Source organism: Molothrus aeneus, chromosome 6 (genome assembly GCF_037042795.1).
Source record: "Molothrus aeneus isolate 106 chromosome 6, BPBGC_Maene_1.0, whole genome shotgun sequence".
Taxonomy (NCBI): Eukaryota; Metazoa; Chordata; class Aves; order Passeriformes; family Icteridae; genus Molothrus; species Molothrus aeneus.
The window spans coordinates 13,160,944-13,186,646 of NC_089651.1; the positions used below are offsets into that span (position 1 = coordinate 13,160,944).

The 25,703-nt window shown below is 37.3% G+C and overlaps 1 protein-coding gene across 2 annotated transcripts in view; it reads right to left on the bottom strand.

Annotated features, from left to right (window-relative positions):
- Positions 1–514: 514 nt before the first annotated feature.
- The window catches only part of SOX6 (SRY-box transcription factor 6), a 359,140-nt gene continuing 333,951 nt past the window's right edge, over positions 515–25,703 (bottom strand). For both annotated transcript variants that reach the window (XM_066551989.1, XM_066551990.1), the window contains 3 exons: positions 10,758–10,991; positions 7,994–8,210; positions 515–818 (listed from right to left, as the gene is read on the bottom strand). In XM_066551989.1, the coding sequence (XP_066408086.1) occupies positions 515–818; positions 7,994–8,210; positions 10,758–10,991 (755 nt within the window). The remainder of the gene's footprint in view (positions 819–7,993; positions 8,211–10,757; positions 10,992–25,703) is intronic.

Genomic DNA, 25,703 nt, shown 5'->3' on the forward strand with positions numbered 1-25,703 from the left:
AGACTATTTTTTAAAGACAAGCTATGATGCACAGGTGTGCACACTTGCGGACTTGTTCTGTTTCACAATATGAAATCTGCAGTTTTTGTTTTCTAAAATAATCCAGAATAAAAACACATTCACAACCTGTAGGCTGGCACAGCATACCTGAGTGAGAATGTATAACCCCCATCTAAAACAGTAACTTAAACCTTTATCAGCATCCAAACGGAAAAAGACAAAAGGTAAGACTTGTAAGACAGCTATTGATTCATATAAGTTCTCAAGTCCTGATGTCTGATATTTATGTCTTCATCTAAATTAAAAAAACAAAACAAAACAAAAACAAAAAAAAACCCAAGTTCATGAAAAATTAGGGAAACAATCTGTCTCACACAATAAGAAACATTTAAGACCATTCTGCTGATGTAACTGTAGGAGCCACACATGCATGCAGGCTCTTTAAGAACTTTTGTTCAAAAAAACCCCAAAAAAACCCAAATGAGTCTGAGTACTTTAATTCTGTGAACACTCCTCAGTTGGCACTGACTGCCTCATGGGCTTCGTTTTCACTACTATAGTCTGATTTGGGATCATCCTCATAGTCCTCGTACATTTCTATTTCATCCTCTCCATTTATCATTTCGTTTCCAGGAAGGCTTCCGCTGTCCGTCTTCATACCATAAGTGCTCTGGATGACAGGGATGCTGGGCTCAGGGCTGGCAGAGGTGCTGGAGCAATCTGATGTCATCTGAGGGGACGGTGTGGTGGTCGCCATGGTAATAGCACCAGGGTAGACAACTCCTGTTCCCGTGGTGATTGGAATCTGAGGCTGTTGTCTGCAAGGAAAAACAAGAGGGAAGTGTCACTGCCTGTGTGTGCAGAGGAGGGAAGACCTTCTGCAAGACCAAAGGAAAGAAAAGCAGGTGGTTTCCTAGAAAGGCTCCATGTATTCCTCTGGGCTCAGAGTCCTCTATGGTATTGGTTCATTATCTACCCCAAAGGACAATTGGGAAATGAAGTGTTTTCAGTCACTACCAGACACCCTTTCATGTACTCTACATGTTTATTCAAACCATAATACAAACTGGCACTTGGACAGAGACCATCAAAAGGCTTCAGGCATCCTGTCATGCCTGCCTGCTACCAGACACCATGTATCCAAAATCTAAACCCTCTAAACTCATGGCAAGTGCTTCTTTTAATGAGAGGACCTCAAGATTACCTAAAACAGCAGAGAGAAACTGAAGTATCTAATTTACTATGTCAGTAGTATGGGTAGACTAGCCAGGTAGACTCCTATGGCACTTGGACATTCTTTTGACATTTGATTGCTGGCTTTTGATTTTTATTTGGATCCATCATCGGAATGCCAATTGCTTTTCAGGATTTTATGTGTAAGATCTATGTGTAAAGATACTTGAAGCCAAGTACTTTATAAAAAAAGAAAACAAATCTGCCCTGGAAGATGCTGACAATGTATTGACTAGTTATTGAACATACATGCCTATTTGCATAATCTATTTAAAGAATCATACATTTCAATGTATTCCCAACCTTCTTTAGAACAATATTAACCCAGTAACAGTGAACTATTATAGATTTTAACAGGAGAATCAGTGCCAGGTACGTTTGAATAGTCTAAGGAATCTGCAACCTGACCACTATGCCATTCCATGCTAAATTCAAAAGGACATTTTATAAACCGGTCTCACAATTTCCTAATCATTGGCTAAATCAGTACAGAAGATAATGTTAAGCTTATTTAAAAAAACTCTAAATGTCGATTCTTTATTGTTCATTGATCAAACTCTAATTTTGACAAATATCGCACTAGACAGTTACAGGGAAGCTGCAGTCGTTTGGGTAGTGATACAGTGAAATCATGAACACCCTGTGTAACACACCACCAAAATAGTTTGCAGTCCTGCCACGGCTGGTACTGCTAGCCTGACTCTTATAGCCTCTACACAGCTTGAGAAATTCAAACATCTGTTGTGTAAGTCTCGTACACCTGGCTAGCAGCGAGCAAAAACGCAGTAATTCATTTGACACAGTCATTATACTCCTGTTTGCAAATGATGATTTGCAGATGATTTACAAACAGCTTGGGATTTTTCACTAAATTTTCACTTTTTAAATGGTCTGATAAATGTTCTGTGAAAACAATTTTCAGGCAATGTATTTGCTTGCAAGTGATTTTCTGCAAACATCTTTCAATACTTTATCCATAAAATTGAACACCTACCTCACATGGGAACATTCCTGGTTTAGGATTGCATGTTTTCAGGAGTATAAGCTATTACTGCTAAAAACCCACAAGTATCTCCTCCACAACTTTTAGACACAGAAAATGATCACATTAATGAATGTTTCCGCAAAGGAAAAAGAAACCCACACATGGTCAACAGAAAAATCAATGTAGTTGTCACCAGGCCATACACACTTAATTCTTTCTGATCTGCCCATCTAATAATCTTTCACCAGTATTTCTTAGAATAAATGAATTCACAAAACAAAACATCACCAGTTGTTCATCAAAGAACACCATCATATCAATGCCAAATGATGCTTTGAGAAAAGTTTTCACAACTCCTGTAACAGAAGTTGTAGAACTGACTCCAAGAATGATTGAGATAAAGCTGCTGCTGCGTTACAGCTGACATTAAGTATCAGAACACTAATATCCACTTTGTACCTCTCCTCCCCAAAAGGTTTGTGTTTTTTCAGAAGCAAATAGTCTTTTTACAAGCAGCAGAACAATTTTAAAAGTCTGCTTAAGACAATGCTGTGAGATATGTTGATGAAGTGATGGTTATCAGTGTTAAGGCCTGAAGGAAAAAGAAATCCTAGTATTTAAAACTCGGTCAGCAGAACTCTTCTGGACATCCACATTTCTGTGGGACTTGTACAAGTACCACCCTTTTCAAAGTATAAATGGAGGTGGTCATCTGAGCACAAAGAAGCCAAATTCACAGAGGTATTTTTACTTGGGAGCACACCAGGCAAATGCATGGCAAGCTACTGAATGAATCTAATTGTCAAAGAACTTGATTGGTATAGCAGGAAAGTTAAAGGCTTACTGAATTTGTCATTCATAAATGCAGTCCTTTTTTACATGTTAAACAAAAATCAGACATGCTGTGCATGCCTGCTGCTGGCTGGGTAATAACTTTAAATTACCTATATCTCACTGTGGAACTGTAAACATGTGGTAACTGTACCACCTAATTGGAAAGAGTCTCAAATTGCTACCCATTTGCTAGCAAAAAATTTGCTAGCACTTAAACATGGGCACCTACACACCCCCTGTAACTGGACACCTACCTCTGATTTAATAACTGTTATTATTTAGACCTGATCAGGTTGTCACTGTAAATTCTGCTCTAGCCACTACATTACATCCCAGAAAGTCTTATTTTAAAATATCACAAATTATGTGGATGGCATATGTTACTAGAGATGAGTGTTATCATTTCCTAAGTAATTAAGTTCTTTTGGGGAGGAAAACAGAGTATTTGTTTAAACTCCCAGTACTCCCCCTGAAAGGAAGAGTTGGAGTTTCTAACCTACAACTCTGGCCATTATTTGTTCTTATGTTTTTAGATCTAAAAGGCATTCAAGTTAATGGATTCTTTTATTATATAAAATTCCACACATTTAATCATTGCCTTTAGCTAGAGTTTTACCATCTTAGAACCTTGGAGGTGGGAGATAAAAACATACTTTACCTGCAAGCTACAGGTTACAATTCAGCTCAGTTGCACATGGAAGTTTTCTGCCTGTTAAGATTTCCAGAAAGCAACATTAATCTTCTGGTCTCTTCAGATCCATGAGGAATGGTGGCAATCTCTACCTACCCTGGCTTCAAACTACTCCTGTCCCCACCATCTCCTCTTTGGCTAAGAAATCCTCATGTGGACAATTACTAGGGGTCACTCTCCTCGGCTCTGCCAGCATTGATAACTTGCCTGTCCACTCTGGGGCTTAAGATTTGGCCCAAAACATTTAAGTAAATATAAAAATGGGAGTAACATGAAAATTCTTAGCCAAACTGACCTGCTCACAAATTTGTGGCATTAATATTCTTAGTATTTTCCTGGAGAATGTTCCTCTTTTGACTTTTGCCAAACCAGCCAAACATTTAAATTGGCAAATGACCATTGTTTTCTGATCCCTTCCCAACCATTTTCTGACAGCTATTTAAATGTCTGAAGCAGAAATTGATTGCATCAAGCAAAACGCTCAGATGTTACACACCCCTGAAACTTACATTCCCATAAGGAATGAAATAACAGTAAATCTCACAAAAGCACCCATTGTGTACTTGCTTTAAGTTCAAGCTACAGGAGTATAATGTTACAGACTTATTCAAAACCATAGCCTAGCAACATTCAGACTATGTGTGTACAGTAGTTATAAACACTATAAAGGCTTTATTCTAAACATCTTACTCTGGTAAAGCGCAGGAAAAAAAAGTTACTGCTTACATCATTTTGCAGAGAAATGTATATAGCATATACTTCTATTTAGAGTGTATTAGACTGTAAAAATGACTGAGCAATGAATTATCTTTGTAAGACAAGGCAACAAAAGACAGACTCAAAATACCTGAATTTATGGTTTATATATGATCCATTTCTTAGCTCACATGTATTTATGCATTACAAAAAACTACTATTGAGGATAAATTGTAAATCACTTGAAGTCTGTTTGGGATTAACTTATGCTGAAGGTATCATTCACAAGTTCCATTAATAATTTTACTATTAAAAATAACTCAATTATTTTAAAGACATAGCTGGCTCCAGATTCAGCTTCCCCTATATTGAAAGCAGCAATTTTTTAACATACTCTGCATTAAACATGAATTATTTCTGTATATTATCTGCCTCATTTGGAACAAAATTCATTCATGTAGGGATACAATAGAAGGCCTACGCACACTGTAAGTTCCACTCTGTTGTTTAGAATACTTGGCAGTTCACAGATCTTGTTCTATTACAATTACAATTATCTGAAAACATTAATTTCCTGGCCAATTTATTCCAAGAAATCTTCACTCTCATTCAATTCTTTGGAGATTTTTCTTCAAAAATCAGAACAAAACCTAGCCATTCATTAGCTTATTTCTCTATTGTATTTTAAATCCTGGCTAGTTTGTATCTTGAAATTCTTTAAACTCCCTTTTCACATCTTACCAAAGTTTGTCAAAGACTGTGGTTCAGTGAAGTGAGCAGTATGAGCCTTTTGCAACAAAAAAATTTGAGCTATGGAGAACTCCATGCTTGTGGTGGGGGGGTTCTACTCATAGGAGAATTATCCTATGTTAGCCAGTGGCTCACCTAAGGGAGTCTGACAGGAACTAGCCTTTACTGGATTGCTTAAAACATAAATGGACTTTTGGTATAAGAAAAATGCAAACACAATTATGAAAAATTTATTTTTCTTGCTTTTTACTATTTCCTTTAGCTACCTGCTTTGAATGTGTATCTGACTCTTCACACATCTCTTACTTATCTTTTTATTCCATGATGATATTTTGTTGCCGTTTTGGTGTGCCCATTCCCAATTTAATTGGTTTGTTCTTTAAAAAAAAAAAGGCAACAAAAAAAAAAAAACAACCCAGCAGTACTTCAAGCAGTATGAAGCACTTGGCACATTTCATTGGAGTCTATTTTGTACTTTTGTTCTCTATCTTCCACTGAAATATTTACTGTAAACACAGAGCATATTCAATCCGAAAAACCACATTTGTCTCTTATTTCACTCTGAAGAGGAAACAGCATCTCAACTCTCACGTCTACAGTTCCGAAGGACGATTTATGTTGTTCCATCAAAACAGTGGAAAAATAATGGGGGTGTGAGGTCAGTTAGGAAAACTGTTCCAGCTGATGCTTTATGTGATATTTATGTTAAACACAGGGAAGAGTAAATTTAAGAAGCTGATGGGCTCACTTACTGTGTTTCACTTAGTTATAATCTGATTTGGAAGAAATGTTGCTTTTCATTACTTAGTAAACTATTCTGCTGAGACAAATGATTCCATGCTTTATGTTTCAGTTCAAAAAGATGTTCTAGTCTGTCTTTTTCACTAATTTTACTTGGTGTCTTCCAATAAGTTTGTTTTAAATTATTCTTGAGGGAAAAGGGGAATTTGGGACAACAGTGAGAAGTCACAGGGAAGTATAAAATATTTTTTTTTTTAATCCCAGCCTGTGATTCCTCAGGACTGTAATCTATATTCACATTGTACAGTGACATGGATCTCATTTCATCTCCATTGAATGCATCCATTAGACTTCATACTCCCTTTTCCATCACTTGCACAACTAAAACTCATTGATTTTGGTAAAGTCCAGTGCATCATCATATAACTGCACAGAGGTAGTTTACTTTAAACTTCTTCAACATCAATAGAACATGGTGAAGTGGACTTAGCATAAAAAGAAATTGGAAACAATCCTTTCAAGAAATGGTGACATTCTCACGGTCTTCATGATCACACTGTTGGATATATGAGAAAAATGTTGAATCTGGGTTGCACCAGTTTAGTTTTGAATAGCTTTCAGTATACATATTTTAATAGGAATTCACTCTTTAGGTAGGCACTTTTAGGAGTTTCTTAAATCCATCCTCAATATTCACTCCCATTTAGCCATCACATTTAATGTGTAAAATGCTACTGCTTAATGCTGTTTTGAATTAGCAAACAATTCTCAAATTGTTCAGACTGCTGTTTTGGCATTCCTTTTACATTTCTTGTCTAGATGTGATTTGGTCTGTCAATCTGCTTTGGAAGACGTAAGCTAGAATTTCATTCCCTCAATCTGAATATAATTTGTGATGTGCTATATAAATTCAGATTTCTATTTAGAGTCCTATGTGCAATTTTGATGGAAGACTATTAGTAAACAATTTCCCTTAGACTGAAGAATAAAAAAACAATGTCATAACTATAGACTGGAAGGCTATTTCAAGATATCAAAACCACTTCTATTTACTGATTGAAGAAAGAGCCCACATTGTTGCAGGCTGTACCACAAAATAATTGACTGCAACAGGAGTTCTGCATCCCAAGCCAAAAATGAGGGCACATAATCGACGTCAAGGTCAATTATCTGGTGGTGAAGTACCCAACAAAAGGAGCCTATTGTGATTAGAGAAATAAGCAGAACATTGAGAATTTGGAAAGGCTGGCACTGGAGACAGCTTTTAGACTCTTTGTAAATCACCAGAAACATTGTGTTAGAGCACTGAGCATCACAGATTAATTCATAAAAAAAAAGAAACAGGAGCGAAAAATCAGTTATGGTGCAGTTGTTTCACTCGACTTTTGTTATCCTTAGCCTGTAGATGTTTCATAGTGCTGCTTTCTCTGCTGAAAACCAGAGGAAATAGCCCTAAAACACACACAGTGTTCTTAAAATTGTGTCAGGATCTTTTTGGGCAATACATTTTGAGTCATAAATCTACCCAGTCCATCTGTGCACTACTTGAAAGACTTCTAAAACTTATTAAAAAAAAAATCATACTTCTCTATATAAAAAAATTCCTAGTAGCTTCATACGTTGATATCATTCATTTGTGTGTGTTCCTCATGCAACTGCTATTACTCCTCTCCCTTTTCCCCCTCTCCTGACTCCTATTCTACACAGGAATAATCCTTTGTGTTTCTCTCTTTGTTCTTTTCTTAATTTAGGAAATGATGCTGGAGTCATTACTAACCCAGAATGGATTAGCTTACTAAAAACTCACAAAAGACATGATTCAAACCTTTCAGGCTAATGGGAAACAACTTCTTTTGCCTTTAAAGAATTCCACAATCAGTCTCATAATCAGCATTCAGTGGCAAGCCGATAGCTCTATATTCCATCTTATGTTTTTAATAAGGTCTTACCGGTTCAAACCCTTTCCCTCTAAATGACATTAGTCAGCGACTTAAACAGATAACTCTATTTGGTTTCAAACAGCGTGCTCCATCTTGGAAAACAATGGCAACAATTGTACTCACCCTACGGTAAAAAACTGCCTCATCTCCTGTCTCCGAGACCTCATCAGCTGCTTGTATTCCCCAATGCGCAGCTTCTTCCCATCCACGATGCAGGTGCGTTTTGGTCGAGGCTTGTATTTGTAATTGGGGTACTTTTCTAGGTGGATCTTACTTAGTCGTGCCTGCTCTTCGTAGTAAGGTTGTTTCTCTTGGTTTGACATGGACTTCCAGCGAGATCCTATGGACACAAAATGTCAGTGAGTGCTCAAATAAAGAGGGCTTAGCTGTGCACATACACAATTCAACGTGCCTTCTCACCATAATAAATTTTAATTAAGTTCATTAAATAAACTGATTTAAATTTACATCAGTCTGCACATATATTGGCTTGCACAGCCTGAGACATCTTAAAAGAACCCTGACTTTCAGATATTGCTGCAGACTAAGCATATGTAAATCTCTATTAAATAGGGTGCACTTAAAATCAATAGTTAAGTCTCAAAATCTCAGCCTCGTGCTGCAAAACAGACTACTTAATTTTTTACAATAAGAGCATTAATCTGTGAGTAATTCCATACCTCTGTAATACCACGCACGCTATGGTGGTTAAGGAAAGTCTGCAGCTATACTTTCACTGTTAAAAGCCTAACACATTGCCTAGGGACACAGGCTTCTTTGATATTTTTATGAGAATTTGGTTTATACACTCCTGCTAATAGATATTAATAGCTTGCTATGTAGCAGGAAAAAAGTATCAAACCTTGTAGATTCAGAAAAATTATGAACAATCCCTTGCTGTCTGGGCATCTTAAATTTACTGAACTTCTGATATAAGCTTGGCATAATACTGACACCTATTTTAAATTCTGTTATGCATATTATTTTTTTGCCAGATGTAATAGGCACACAGAACTGAATCTTACATTTCACAAACTCACATTGGAAAGACAAAAAGTAAAACAGAAAGCACACTGTAACTATATACACCACTTCAGGTACTGTAAACTCTCATTGAAAGCTGCACCAATAAAAAAGTTTAAAAATTAACACAGTGTACACAGGAAGAGGCAAAAGTATTCAGATCTCTTGTATTGTTTGTAAGGAGCTATCTAAACACTTGAACAGAGACGGGAATAAGAAATGCAGAAAAAAGCTTTTTGGTGTCTTTTAGATGAATAAAACGATTACAGCTGTGGTAAACGTGGGTGGAAGCTATTCTTTTACTAACATTTTTCATACATCAACAAATGGAAAAGTTGTATAAATATTATCCGAAGCCAACAATATTCTGTGTCAGTTCTAATATTTCAGTCTCTTTTCTCATTGTCCTGGAAAAGTTGCACAGATATTATATGGACATAGACTTATTTGTGGCAGAGCAGATACTGACAGGTTAATTCCATGGTTAACAAACACTCAATTGCTGGCACTTGTGAAATATTTATGCTGTAAGTTTACATTTTAATGAATACAGTTACTATGCTCCTAATAGTTTTTTTCACAGAATGCACACAAATAATATAGATTCCCTACAGCTGCCAACACTGAAACAGTGAAGGTTTTATACAAAACTGAAAGGCTATTCATATAACTCACTTATATGGTAGACAAAAATATGAGAACTACTAAGAAAGATTTTGGAAGTTGCAGGACAAAGTAACATTTATTTCTATGTATTCTTGCCTCTGATTGAACTAACATGCAACAAACTTTGTATTTGAACTCAGAGTTTACAATAAAATGATTACAGAGGAAACTTGATTTTTACTTTTATTTATTACGAGCTACATTTGGAATCTGTCTTTCACTTCAAAGACTCAAAAAGCAAATATAGGTTTTAACATTTCACCACTCATTCTCACGTATGTTTCTAATTCTCTGGAGGGGTCTTAAAAAGCAAATCAAAATTTCTCAAAAATGAGTCCATTTATTTGCACAGGGACAAAATAAAACCCATGGAATATTCCCTGATTGTGTCTATCTATGCAAAGCAAATATTAACTACTGTGACTTTTACCTGAGCAATATTTTAATTGCACATTTCTAGTGGTTAGCTTTTTGAATATTGCAATGTTTTGAACCAAACATTATTTTGGATGTGAGGTTTGCATGTACAGGTCTTTTGAACTGTGCCAGGTTTCTTTCTTGATTTTGCACTGTCTGACATAAGCCTCTGATTTTGATTTTGTACTTTTTAAACTTTATCCCAGTATTTACTCTAGGAAGTCCCATATTGCATTCAGGTGATTTCTAGTTCAAGTGCGTTCTAATGGGATCTTGCAGTTATTGGGACTTTATTGGGACACACTCTCACAACAGATTTCACAAAACATTCCTTTTCAATGCTACTAAGTTTTAAAACATGTTGTGATGCTGTTGGCAATAAAAAGTATTAGGGAAGGGGCAGAAAGGGAAAAGAAAGGGAATAAAAATGAAAACAAGCCATGAATCTTCATTTGCATAAGTTTCAGTAATTCTAATTTTGGTGAACATCCACCAGAAAAAGATATGTCCAAAAATTAGAGAAGTTCACAGAACTGTAAAATTGGGTTGGAAGGGACCATAGAGATCATACAGTTCCAAGCCCCTGCCATGGGGGTTGCACCTTCCACCAGGTTGCTCAGAGCCCCATCCAACCTGGCCTTGAACACTTCCAGGGATGGGACATCCACAGCCTCTCCGGCAACCTGTGCCAGTGCCTCACCACCCTCCCAGTAAAGAATTTCTTCCTAATATCCAACCTAAACCTGCCAACACAGCTTGCTGCCCGTTGCCTTGCACTTACCTAGGATTTTGCTGATGTTGGAGTTGTGCATGTCGGGGAAGGCCTGGAGGATTTTCCGGCGCTCGTCCTTGGCCCAGACCATGAAGGCGTTCATCGGCCGCTTGATGTGGGGCTCGCTGCTGGCGCGGCCCCGCGAGTCCCGGTACACCCGGGCTTCAGCCACCGTGGCCCCTCCTGTTGGCCAACAATAATACTGCTGTAGTTTAGCTGCAGAGCCATTCACTGCTTTACTCCCTGTAACGTCAGGGCAGGAGGAAACAAGATGGATGCAAAACATTATTACGTGCATTAGGAAAGCGCTTTCAGTGCTCTGCTTATTTTAGCCTCTTTTGCTCTCTCTCTCTCCCCCTGCTACCAGATCTATGAGAAAGAGAGAGAGATGGGCCAACTGGTGGTCTCAGTGTAGCTGAGATGACCCAACATCAAACTGAAGAAACAAATTGCACTGGTATTTCTCCAATTAAGACATGTAGATTTGATAAAGTTTCCATCTGGGGCTTTACCATAAAATACATTCTCTGAATGCTCAATAAAACTCACATAGAAGTCACATTTGAGAATCCAAACTGATGTAGGCCTGCTGACACAAGCCATTGACAACGACTTTGCTGCTTGAGCAGTGAAGCACGTGCCAACCATTTCATAAAATAAATTATACCATGCACCAGGTACATTTGTATGGAACAGACTATATTTGGAGCTGGACACTCTAAAGTTGCATCTGCTTTAATTGTATTCTAGATGTGCTTTGAAGCATTTGAACCACATATATGTAATAAAACTGTCTTCCTCTAACAAGTACATGCACAGCACATTGGAGCACTCCAGGGTGGGAGACAAGTACCCCAACTCCATGCCTGCTGTACCGTAGTGTATCCCAGTCTTTATCTGCCATCAATTCAGCTTGTACGTGCCAGCCCTAACTGGGATTTTGAATGCATCCAGCCCTGTTTCTTGACCACAAACAGAAAAGACTTAGGGGAGTTTAGAGATAGAAGATCTGAGGTGTAGAACTAATTACTAGGGGTGAAACAGATGACGAAGGCATGCCTTTACTGGAAAAAACTTCTGCAGTTGTGATTATAAGATATGTTTTTAGAGTTATACCTTAGCTATAAAAAAGGCAAAAAGTGTTTACAGTGGGAGAGTGACAGTCTTTGACCTCACCGAACTGGTCATATAATTTAATACCTTGAAAAGGCAAGATACTTGACAAAAAGACTAATACAGCAATAGATCTTTTTTTTATAAATTCATGATGGTAGCTGTAATAGTTTATTTGCCAAATAATGTAAGATTAATTATTTACAGTACGTAAAACAAAACACTGCAGTTTTATTGAATACAGGCACAAGTTTTTAGTTGTGCAAAAATCAATTTTCCTAATTCAGATTGAAAGCATTATATAGGCACACCTTTCTAAAAATTCTATATAAGAAACACATTTGCATGAAAAAGGGGCCCTAAAATAGAGGATGCATAACTAATACACTACCTTTTTGCCACCAGGTCCACAGTACATTAATTTCATTTAAAACGCACTGACCATACAGGATAAATTGATTTTGCTTTATATGGTGTTGACAGCCATGTTTATTGTGCAGTGAAATGTAGTGTAGTTTCAAGCTGACTATATCCATCAACACAGGGCAATATGCTGACTACTGGGCCAGATGAAGACATACATTACCCTGAGAGCAAAACACTCATTCGCACACAGCAGCGTCTTCTCCTGAGGATCACCCTGGTAATTTATGATGCCTCCCATGCCATTACTTTACAACTGACACCAATTTGGCAATTTGTATACTAACATGCATGCACATAAAAGAAGACAGGTTTGTGGCAAATGTGAGCTGCAAAACTCTTTTAGCACTGTTCTAAGTTAAGCACTGTGCCACAGGTGTTCTGCATTTACAGGAGGCTGCAGTCAGCTTTTTACTGCAAAAGGGAAGAGAAGAATTGTAGAGTGACCTGCAGGTAGGACCAGGTGAGGGGGGTGAATGGTCAATGAGGCTCTGCTCATTGTTGCCAAAAGCCTTGAATCAGCAACATGTCAAAGATACCATATTTTGAGAGAGGATGTATTTATTTAGAAACTGAAATAAGTTGCAAACATAGTAAGTCAACACTGAACTATTTACTGGGACAAAGAACTACATAATTTGAGAAAAGTCCAATATAGCATTTAACAGTTGTTCTATCTTTTAAGATAATGTAATAAAAATCTGTTACTAGTGTGTGGGCAATTAGGAAGCTGGTGACAAAAAAAATTAAATTATTATTTACGCAAAAGATATAATTTGTTTTTAAACTGCTCTACTCACAGCACAGGAAAGACATATTTGAATCCACTAGGTGTCTTTGCATCTTTTCCTTTCCCAAAGGTACTTATTCACTACAGCTAAGAGTTTGTCTTTAGCAGTTTCTAACACAATTTTGGACTTTTCAAGCCTAATGCAGGTAAAGAGTAGTTTTACTGTGAACAAGATTATAGGTGGCTTTTTAATCTGGATGTAATCTAGACAGAATGAAAATGAACAAAAACAAACAAAGGAAAAAAAAAAAGAAAGGAAAAAAAAGAGGAAGGTTGAAAATCACCATAAATTATATGTTTCCATAGAAAGGTTATGTTAGAAAACAATTCTTACTTGGAGTAATAAATTACAACCATCCCAAGAAGGTCAAGTCTGGCTGCATCTGCTTTATGCAAGTCCTTACTTGAAGGACTTGAAAAAGTAGCCAAAGAGTTGATGTTCTTTGAGCTTGATCTCTGGGGAAATATTTGCAAGCTGACCTATAGGCCACCACAAAAGCATTTGCAAAATTAATTTCTGCAAATAACTAAAGCCATATAATCTTCATGCTCTTCTGTCTCAGAACCACAGAATTATATTCAGCATATAAAGCATGACAATAAAATAGTTCTTGCAGCATGGGGGGAAGTCAGAATGCCTAAGTACCTTTTTAGATTAGAAATGAGGTGCTAATGATACAAATACATATATGCTCAGTGAAGTCTTACAAGTTGAAACACATAACAAGCTTTCAAACTGGTTGTTCTTAGGTACTTCATCCTGTCAAGCAGATATTTTGACTTTATTGTGCCCTATGAAAACAATTTCAACAGATTTAACAAAGTATGGAGTTTTTTCCTATTGTGATAATCCCTATTGTTAGCACTGACGGAGGCTCAAAGAGACACCTGGAATTTTTAAAGAAAATGTATATGCAAGTGCAAAGAAGTAGCTGTTTTAAATCTTTCTGAAAATATTGTCAGGAAATTCTAATTACTAATGAACCTAAAATAACAGATAAAATGTAAGTGTACTACCAGTGAAGGACAAGACAAGAGAAGGAATTGGTAATTGTCTCTCTATGGTAACTAATGCTCTGCCAGTTACTGTTCATACTGCAATCACAGGAGGAGGGATTTTCAGAATTAAGAGCCTGGTCAGAATTTATAATTATTGCAGAAGCAGAACAGTTTGGCTGCCCTAGTGGCTTAGTTGGCAAAGAACTCTATATTTTGGCCTAAAGACAGGGGCTATCCTCAAAGTGGCACTTTTAGCTTCTGGAAGTGTTCACTGCCTTACTTCCTAGATCCTTTGCATTTCCACAGCTTGTCATAACTTTGATGATTTAAAACTAAAATCAGATTAAAGAAGAATGATTTTTTTTATGGATATAGGCAGGCAACCCGTCTGTGAAAGCTGGACTCCATACTGCTCTAGAGGCAATACTGAGGCAAAGAAAACGCCACAGACTAAATCTAAAAATGCTAGAGCTTCATGAAAATAATTTGCAACAATATTTTCATTTCTAAAGAGCCGTCTAATCAGAGAATATTGGAGAGATAAAAGAATCTGATCATCAAGAACGATAAACTTCCTCATGTGAAATAAATGTTAAGAAACATAAAATAACAATTGTTACATTGTTCATTTATTTATTTATTTATTCCTGTCTTTATCTGAGGTTCTTACATTTGCTAATGAAATTAATATTAGAACGGGCATTATCCCTCAGCATGCTTCCTGAAATCTTGGCCACAATAGGGTTAATCCTACTGTCTTTACTGGGATGTGGGTTTACCTTTCATTTTGCACATCGCCTACAACAAAACCTGAGACTGGGCCTTTACATGTTACCAGAAAACAAACAATAATAGATGTGATAGAAAAAAAAAAAAGGCTGAGAAAAAGATGAGGAAAAGAGAGAAAAGAAGTGACAGCAAAAGAAAGAGATTTTTGTCAGTCACCCTGTTATTCCTTAATGACTCTTCATAGTATGGCCATTGATTCATGTTTAAAGTGATTTCCCCTGACTTCCCCCCAGAAAATGGATCTGGCTAATCTAGAGTATGTACTGCAGATCATCTTCCATGGACACACACCAAGACAGGATACATGGAAATACAGACAATATTTCTAGGTTCCCAGTATGAAAATGACTGCTTAGTAGTAAAGCTCTTACCATCAGTTACTCATTAAGCTGAGGTGACATATTTGCCTAGTTTGGAAAAGACTGATTGTGACCTCCAAAATACCTGGCCCTGTCTGTGGTAATACAGCTAGCACTGCAGAGACCAGAACATGACAAACATGCAAACAGGAGTCACTCTTTTACTGCAAGAGATGGGTTACTCATAAATATGGACATGCCATAAAGACAGGGAGAATGAAAAACCAGCTTGGTAGTGCCCTGTGCTGCTCTTAACCTGTGTACAGACAAATGCAGCCTTTGTGAAACATATAGCAGCAGCTAAAATCAAATAGAGAAAGAAACAAATATGGAAAGAACAGAATAGAAAGAGCAGCTTTGGCAAGCTTGGAACACGGGAGTTGTTATTTAACTAATATTTTGGGTTATCAATTTTAGAGAAATTTACAAGAATTACTGCTACTTCACTGTAATCTTAGCAACATGTAGCAGCTGTAGAATAACATTTATCTGTTTTGCCCCTTGCCTGCCTCTTATTTCTTCATCCCCAACACCATTCAGAGTTTCTCATTCTTTACTGGCATGTCTTGTCATCACTGGCAAAATACCCACTTGGAAACATGGCAAGGTTTTGAACAGGGGTGACACAAATGTTCTGTTTGTCAGGCAGCTTTTGTTCCAAATGCTAAACAAATATTATTCAGCTGCAATTTGAGCAGTGAACATTTCTCACAGGCTGCATGTCAGAGAATGAATGGGGAGAAAAACCGGGTAAGCCACAAGCAATTCATGAAATACTGCAATATTTAAATGGCCTCTAAAATTTTTCACCTGCAAGGGTTCTGAAATGCACTAGGTAAATACTAAAAAGTGAGAATATACTGTAGCACAGGTTAGCTATATCCAAGCAACACCTCCTTATGATAAGACTTCCCTTTTCCCTGCTAAGAGACTCCATTCTCTTTAAAACATCAACAAGAAGAACCAACTGGGAATTCCCTAAGGTCAGCTCTGAGGAAACATAAACCTCTAATTCAATAACTCCGCTACTGCACTGAAAAAGGCCTTATTATTGCAACATCCATATGGAGTCAATTGGACATTAATGACTAATCAATCCCTCCCCTTTCTATTCTACTTATAGTGTCACAAGCCATGTTTAGATTAGCCCATTTCCTGCTTAGGATCGCTCAAGATGTCTTTTGTTCTTTCAGGGCTGGCCTGATGGAGGCAGCTTAAACAAACACACGACCCAAGTGGTGCAGGAGTTATAAACTGCCATATGTGAATGAACAAAGGGGCCATACTAAAGCCTTTTGTGGTATTTGTTAATGTTTTTCATCTGAGTTTAAAAAGACCTAATGACTTTGTGGTGAGCTGATGCATGTGGCTCGTGGCTTTGCAAAATGAAGGAAATTCTAGCCAGTTATATATCAGCATATATTTTCCAGAGTGCCTTGTTTTCAGTTTTGGTGGCAGCGAGTTTACTTTTTTTAGTACATTTGTTTTACATATGCAAGCAAAATACTTAATCTCAATTAAAACAGCACCAGTTTTCACAGCCATACTCACAACCTGCATATACATCTTTCCCCATTTGAAAGTCTAAAGCTAAAATTAAGAGTGGAATATCTGCTGCGTGTGAAATCAAAGCAACTGTTCTCAGCTCCACCATTCGCTCACCAGTGTTTAAAGCTGAATTGTTAGCAGTGCCCTAATAAATACCAAAACAATAATTCTAAATAAGCTGCTAGCACAGCCACACTCCACAGCCAGCCCTGCCCAAATCTGTGCTATATAAATGAATTGAAACTGCTAAATGCAGCTACTTGCTTGATGGCTTACACAAACAGTTTAGATTTCTTGACCACATTCTATGGCAAAGCTAACCCTCATAGAAACTTGGCATGGACTATAGCTAAAACAATAAAATAATGCTTTAAATTACATGCGATATTAACTGAATTAATTAGGGCTTGAGGCCTGGCTTTAGCTCCTGGTGGCTGACACAGTCACACATGTGCTCTAACATAAGAGTTACTCTGTGAAGATCCATGAAACATCTACAGAGAAACTGGGATGAAGAAGAAGCCTCTACTATAAATTTGGGGAGGTGTTTAAGTGTCATCGTATTTTTCAATCATGTGCTACTTGCAGACTTCAAGACCCTTCACAGATAATTAATTAAATGCTAACAACCCCATTCTGACATTAATGTTATTGATAGAAAAGAAATATGAATCATCTTTAAGTTGAACATTTTTCAGCCTAAGTAATGATGCCAGAAGTAAGGGATTGCCAGTCATCAGATGTAACAATCTACATTATTCAATCCACAAGCATTGTTGCTGTTTCCCTTTGATATTTTATTTCATACTCAGTTGAGGAAAATAGAGGCCCACAGAAAGGAAAATCATGGAGGAAACAGCCCGGTCCAAAAGAAAAAATACTAACAACTATTGTTAGGTATTTGACAAGATCTATGGATTTGACTTGATTTTTCAGAAAAAAAAAAAAAAAAAAAACAGCTGGTCTACCAGCTAAGCAATTGTTGTTACTATATTAATCATATTCAAAGTCAAAGCAATGCAAAGAAAAATGCACTAATCTATTTAACATAAAAAAGTTTCCATAAAAGTAACAGCCTTACTGCCAGTGTAGCTGTTATTCACATCATTTCAAATTTCTCATGACATGAGTGTCACCTAAAACATCCAGAAAATACAACATTAATTTAAAACACAGGGGCTAATTCTGCAGTCTTCAGTCATCCCTAAAAGCTTTTATGTTGAAAAAGTCCTGTTTGAACAAGGGTCATAGTGATCCATTCATACTTCAGTCAATGCTTTGTTTTGTTTTAAGATGGAGAAATGACAGATGGGAATTAAGGACAGAAAAAGAAGGCAGTCTGACTTCACATTTGATGGATGCATTGTTCAAGGTGTGGTTGAACACTGTTCTTTGCTTGCTCACACGTTCTTTACCAAAACAATGATTTTTAAAAGCTTAAGTACAAGGTAGTTTGTAAAAGGGAATTATGTTTAACAATGGGAGAGGTTTTTACAAAACCACCTCCCTCAAATTACGTGTTATTAAGAAATGCAGAGCAAAAGCAAAAGACTTGAAAATGGGTTGCAGCCACGGCTTTAGTGACCCATTTCCTGCATTCTATCTTCAATAATTTGTCACTTTCTGAATGATGCAACATCATGCTTTGTATCAATGTAACTAATTCCTTCCATCCAGTGCTAGCTGTTTTAACTTGTCATATCAGTAATTAGCAAGGAGCTGGGGCTAGGATATGCATAGGCCATTTCTTATTGCCTTTCACATAGGGTGCTGATATTAAAACAACTGATAATGTAATTAGTAAATAATATAAATAATATAACATGAAGAGAAAGAAGCAAAATCATCATGTTAACAGGAGCTGTTCTTCAGGCTAATTTTTCAAGTAAGGTACCCCTGGGCATTTGGGATTTGTAAGCAAAACCAGGAAGATGTTTTCATAAATATGGCAATGGCATGTCTTAACATGTGACCACTGTTACCTGGTTTGGATAAAAAATACAGTGTTTACCATGAAAGAGGGGCTTACATGAAAATTTACAAATCATTCCTTTTTTTTAATTCCTGTGAAACCACTCCTGCCAAATTGAAAACACAATCATTTATTATTTGTAGAATTTATGAAGACACCGCAATGCTCACACTACACACTCTTTGGACCACTGATCCTGTGAAATTAAATCAAAATACAAATTAAATAAATATTTTCCCCTTGCTACCAAGCTCTTCACTAGGCACTTGCTTAGACACTTTGCATATGTACATGGAAGAAAGGCAAATGATCCTAAACACTTTTCTGAGATACTGAGGCTCCTGAAGGAGAAAACTGTTCACATTTTAGACTAAGAAAAATAGACAGTTGTACAAAGAGGGCTTGTTTGAATCTGTACCAATTGCTCATGCTTAGCCAGAATGTATGATGTTCTTTCCTTAGCGTATTCGTATTTCTGCTCCACTCCCTGTGCTCAAGATTTAAGGAAGAAGGGCAAGATTCCTCCCTCCTTCACTCAGTATGATATAATGGTAGCTTTCTCCATCAACTGAAAATTCAGTTGTGCCTGGAAATTTTGCACTATTTTATGGAGTCATAAAATAGTACAAAATTTTCTTTTGTCATATTGGAGCACTACCAAAGAAACCCTGAGGGAATCAGGACCACGGGGTATTTTACACCTGGTGGTTGTACATGAGTGTGAAAAAAATGTTTTAAACCACTGAATTGCTATATTTAATTTTTCAGTCACTCCACCTAAAAATAGCTACACATACTGACTGATGCTTTCAGCATTTGTGACAATAATTTTCTCATGGGTGAAGATTTTCTGTGTAAAACTGCAGCCCACAGTTGCTTTTTACAGCCACCTTCTAAATTCCTGAAAATAATGTTTTACTATATAATGGAAATTGTGAAAAGCTCTTAGTTATAACTATGCTAATAGGCGCCCCTATGTAAAACTCACGGCATTGTAAAAGTGGTCAATTGTACAACATGAAAAATCCTAAGTGTAATTTTTTAAAATAAAGATAATGTTCTATAAGAATCAATTACTGTAGCTTGGAAATGTCAGACAAGACAGCCTCATATTTAGCAGTAGAAAAAAAAATACCTAAGGCAGTTGAAAATCAAAAGTTAAGTTGTGGAGGATACCCAGATTTGTTATTCTGAAAATGAGAAGCATACTATATGGTAAATATTAGTGTCTTGAGAGGAGTAAGTTTCAATGCTATGGAAAGATCAGTCCATACACTCCCAGCACAGGATTTTCAGTTCCCCCTCTAAAATGTTATGGGGATGCTGGCAACAATGAGATGCACGAAGTGTTTGCCATCAGAAAAGTGATGGGGTGTTCTCAAAGACATCTTATTCCTATCCCATCTGCAGGTGTTGAGTTACTCCAGGGCTGAAGCACAGAATCTCATCCAATGCAACTGAAATACCACGCCTAAGTACTCCATCCCAGATTCCTATCTGTTATGAGTTATTCTGGAAAATTTAAGGATATCACTCAAGAATAAGGCACAATCAGATTCATGGATGTTAAAAATGGCAACTACAATTAATGAAGGCCACATTTTAGCGTCTGGGCTTATTAATGTAAGATATATTAATATAAATATATATTTTATCTTTAAATATAAAGATATATTTATTGGATTTGGAGGGTTTGGGGTTTGTTTTTTTTTGTTTTGTTTTGTTTTGGGGTTGTGTTTTTGCAATCAAAGGCCTATAACAAGAATTCAGGGCAATAAAAATTCCAGTACTTGAGCTTACTCTCTGGATACATTTCTTTGTTTTCAGACAGCTTTCACTGTTTTCTGATTTTCATCTTTCTCCTCTCAACTGCCATAGCAACTATTACAAATATTTATGTGCGACAAATTCCGGCATGGAGAGGAATTCTTTCCTCCGGTATTTACGAAGCACTGTCACAAAAGTAGGTGATGCTTTACCCTGCCTGTGCTACCTGCTGTTTACACTTCTGCACGGGAGGGTGTTAAACAAGTTACCTCACAGGTTTGGATCGTCGTGGCAGCCTGCCAAGGTTGATCTGCCTGTAAATGTATGGCTCCCTCTCACCTGCCTCTTCAGCTGCTCAGAGCCAACCTTTTTTGAAGTAGGGAAGAAACCCTCCCCCTTTTGTATAAGCAATTATTTGCTATTGGGTGAGAATGAGGCTGTTGAGGCTTTGAGCATATGGTAGAGGTGCTCCTTTAATAATACACCTAACGGGTGTGCAAAACACTGGGCATGATGTCTGCCCTCTTACCAGGGAGGGAACTAAATGTTAAGCACTAATAAGGCATTTTCATCTATTTCTATTTGCCTTCTAAAAATTAATTTTGTTTTGCCATGCATTATATTTTTACTAAAGAAAACCAGCTACAGGTAAGTTTTTTCTCTTTTACAAAATCTCGCAGTGAGATAGGGGCAAAACAATAACATTAAGATGTTTTTACTCTGAGACTAAGATCCAATCAAGAAAATTATATTTTAATAGATCCAATTCTTTGGTAGAAAATGAAGATCAGGTCTTTGGACCCGATGGAAATTGATGGAAATTGATGGAATTTGAATCCCTGAATACAACTGCTGAAGGAAACCACAATGCAACCTGAGCTAAGGGAAAATCAGTAATTGTCAACAGAAAGGTTAGGTCTACCCTGCAGATTTCTATCTACTAGAAAACAAAACCTTAACACACTTCCTACAAATTTCCAAGAATTTGACCACATCTGCAAAACTAGAAGGATCCATTGACATTGAGCACATTTTACAATTCAAAAGAAGCAGCACCATCACCCAAAAGTGAGCATCTGTGAAAGGAAAATCTTCTTCTAGAACTCGAACCAAAAAATCTTATTCACATCATCCAATGTTCTCAATAACTGAGAACTAGATGCTTTAGTATTTAGAATGCTAAATAGTGTGCCTTGGTGTGTCCATCCCTGTCTATATTTCAGCACTGACAACCTCAAATGTTCAAAATTATGAAGCCAGCTACAGAAAGAATTATGTTTCCTTTAAAGTGTTAATGTTTCAGGGGAAAAAAAAATCCTTGTTTAGAGAACTAAACAACTGGCTGCTGTTTCTAATTTTGGATACCAGTCACCAGATGTTTATGAGGCTTTGAAATCATGTTTTTGAAATTTGCTAACCACAAATGTATCATATATTTTAACATGGCAACTGGGATTTCAGGTAATGATACAAGTCTAACAGCTGTGGATTAGTCATCAATGGTGTCACAGTTAGTGGCAATGTTTTAAATACAGTTTGAGCATGATTTTTAATATAGTTAGCTCAGTCTTGCTGATGGCTAAGAAGTAATAGAAATATTGGTTTATGTCATATTTAATATAAAACTCTTCCTAATTCAGGCCTTGATTCAGATGACTGCGAGCTCATTATGAGCAATATAAACTTTGAAGACAACTTTGTATCTCTGAAAATACAACTAGCTACCATTAATTAAATCTTACCTTTAATTAATCTTAAAAAGGTTTTCACACACTGGGCATGGACAACAAGCTAAAAAGAAAATCATTCTATACTATTTCATATTTATCTAATTTCCAAGTTTAAAGAATTTCAATACTTATAATTCATGACTCAAAAAAAAAAAAAAAAAAACCAAACAAAACCTGTAGCTTCAACTTCTGGTCAATGACCCAGTACCACAAGCACTCCTAAAATTACAGGAAAACATGACTCTGATCATGTCAGACCCAGATCAGAGCCATATGTTATAGAAAAGATGTAAGGAGTAGAGAGAAATCATTGCTAGATCCTGTTACAAAGTCATTCCATAAACAGAAGTCTGCTGATATGTCTGCTGACAAATTACATGAACCTTAAATGTTGTGTCAAAACGATGGGAATCAGGAGCACTTCCCAGATCTGGTCTATCTCAAATGCCTGCTGGGATGGACAGACATGCACCGTGACTCTGCACACTTTGGTGTCCTATGGAAATGTGGGCGTGCAGGTAGGCAGGGAGTGGAACTGCACTTCCACAGCCCCTTTGCTCTAGACCACTGGGGGATTAGAGTAAAACCCAAACTCCATTTCCCCCAGTTTATGGCCAGCAGTGGGATTAAATTTGGAATCCTTAGCACTGGAAAAAGTCTGCTACACCACTGCCCCACCCTTACACCTGCCCCCACCACCCTTTTAAAAGAACATTCTGCAAATTGTTAATATCTTCCCTAAATGTAGTCAATTTAATAACTCTGAAGTCCTAAAATTCTGGTGATGAGAGTAAAATCACCAGGCAGATCTAACATCCATCCACTCACTCTGTCACAACTGCACCTGGGCCTTAGAGATCTGGATAAACTTCTGACAAGAAAAGACAGGGCATCAAAAGTTGGCCATCAATAGGTCACTTCAGAAATCTTTATTCCTTGTTTTATATGTGTAAAAGCACACATAAAGTACAAAAATATTAGCTAAAGATTTCTACAGCAACCTGCATTCAAAAGGAGGGGGGGGGAAGACTTAAAGTAAAAATGACAATACAGAAAGGAAGGTGTGAAACACATGAAGCCTTTGAAGAACATGACTGTGCCTATTAGGAACCATTGACATTCTGAGATTGTGACTGTGGCAACACAATGAAATGCAGCAAGGCATTCTTAAAGGGGGTGAAAGAAGAGAAACAAAGCTGGTGAAAGGTCTGGAGCACAAGTCTGATGAGGAGAGGCTGATGGAGCTGAGGCTGTTCCGCCTGGAGGAAAGGAGGCTCAGGAGGACCTTATCACTCTGTACAACAACATGAAAGGAGACATGGGGGTCTGTATTGTTTTTGCAAGGAAGAAGTGATAGGACAAGAGGAAAAGGCCTCAAGTCGTGCCAGGGGAGGTTTAAACTCTTCATCGAAAGAGTTGTCAAGCTTTGGACCATGCTGCCCAGGGAAAAGTCTGAGTCACCACCCCTTTTAAAGGTATTTAAAAGATGTAGCACTCTGGGACATGGATCTATGGTGGACCTGGCAATGCCAGGTTGGACTTGATGATCCTAAGGGTCTTTTCCAAACTAAATGATTCGATGATTCTAAAGAATAAGCTTCCAAGTTTCATAGTAACCCAGGGCTGAAGTTTGGAAGCACAAAATAATGGGAAGACGTATAAAAAATTTTGACAAACCTAGAAAGATCTGTAATAGTTTCACAATAATTAGAAGCTGGGCAGAGTCTGGAGCATGCTACAGGATATCAGAGACCACAGTTTACCTCCTGATATTTCAGCAGCACTGTCTGCAATCAATTCCGCTGTAAATTATGTTAGGCTAGAAGTGCCATTCTCTTAGACTGCTTGCCAAATATAAGGGGCAAAACTCAGGTTATATTTTGAATGTATTTTTCTTTCATCCAGCTAACATCTAACTTCACCTTGTCTACAATGAGAAGGACAAATAAGCAGCTCAGTTTAGAACTCCTGCCAATGTTTTTTTTCAGCTCAGCACTGCCATGCACCCAGCCTCTCTTTTCCAGAGATACCTCTTGGCTGCTAAACAAATTCTGGAAATCTGAATCCATTCATGAACTCGGATTTCTAATGTGGCAAGGCCCCATGCCTCAAAGTGCCCCTCCCAGCAGCTCCAGGAAGACATGCACACTGTCCTTAAACTGGCACACATCACTGTAGCTTGGGTTACATGTGGCAAAGCTCCTCTCTGCACTATCCAGTAACAGAGGAGGCTGCCAATGCCACAAGGGGTATCAAGACACTAAATTAAGGGCACTAGGAAGAGAATGGATGAATTGAAGGAAATTAGCTAAACCAACAATGGGGTCAGAGGCCTGATGCCATCTAAACCAGTCACTGTGTATCTGTAAGTATCCCCTTGCAAATTTCACCCAAACTGACCAAAAAAAATATTCTTCAACATGTTGAAATATGAAATATTGCTGCTGGATAACTGCTTCTTTATAAAGCACCTTAAAAATAACTGATTGGTCAAAAAGTGCTTTGGAAAGTCCATGTATCACCTGATTCCTTTTTTCTAAAAAAAAAATAATTGTTGCAAAACACCTGTCTGAATGTTATTTTTTGCCTACCTTCTGTTTGTTATTTTTCTGTTTACAGATGATACAACAGTGGCCAATCAAATTGTATTAAGGATGAATAAATGAAGCTCATAAATAATAGCTCCCTAAAGTTCACTGGTCCTATTCTTTTGATCCAAGAAAAAAAACAGATTTTGGATTTGTCAGATGTTTGGATGTTAATGGAAAAATTCAGTAGTGTTTTAAGCTTCTTATGCCATAACTAGAATTCTACCAGTTTAAAAAGGGTAAAATAATTCTCAAGCAGAAGTAAATTGAGGGGGCAAAATCCTGCATAATGTTCTATCTGAAGAGTACATTATCCGTGTGTCCTAGGATAGAGAGGATCCCAGTGACATCCACTTCTAGAGCATGCATGGTAATCCTGCTAGAGACTCAGCTCAGTCCTGAAAAACACTGACTTCCACCTGGGGCTTGAAACATATAGATATTTATATAAAACTCTCGCTGAAATGAGTGCTCTGAAGGCTTACATAATGAAAAAGATCTTTTCATACAGAAAATGTGAAGCATTTTTCCATTATCATTTGATAGCTGCCTATGAATAGAATTCTGCTTGCTAAATCTTGAATAGGTGATGCACGATGGGTAGATTCCTGAAAATGCTCTAACCTTCTTCAAAGCTGCTAAACACTAAAAAAATAGGGGATACATATCCTTCCTGAGATAATTTTCTCAATATCTCCTAAAATTTTAGTAAGAGTATAAAATGCAAACACTTATTTGGCAGCTGCTTGGGGAAAAAGACAGTTGTGTTGCAGAAGGGCTTAGAGGGCTACAGAGTCCTCTTCACGTCTCCACACTTTGTTATGGACCCACTGAAATCTCACAAATTCAGACAGAAATCGATCAAGTGTTACCCTGG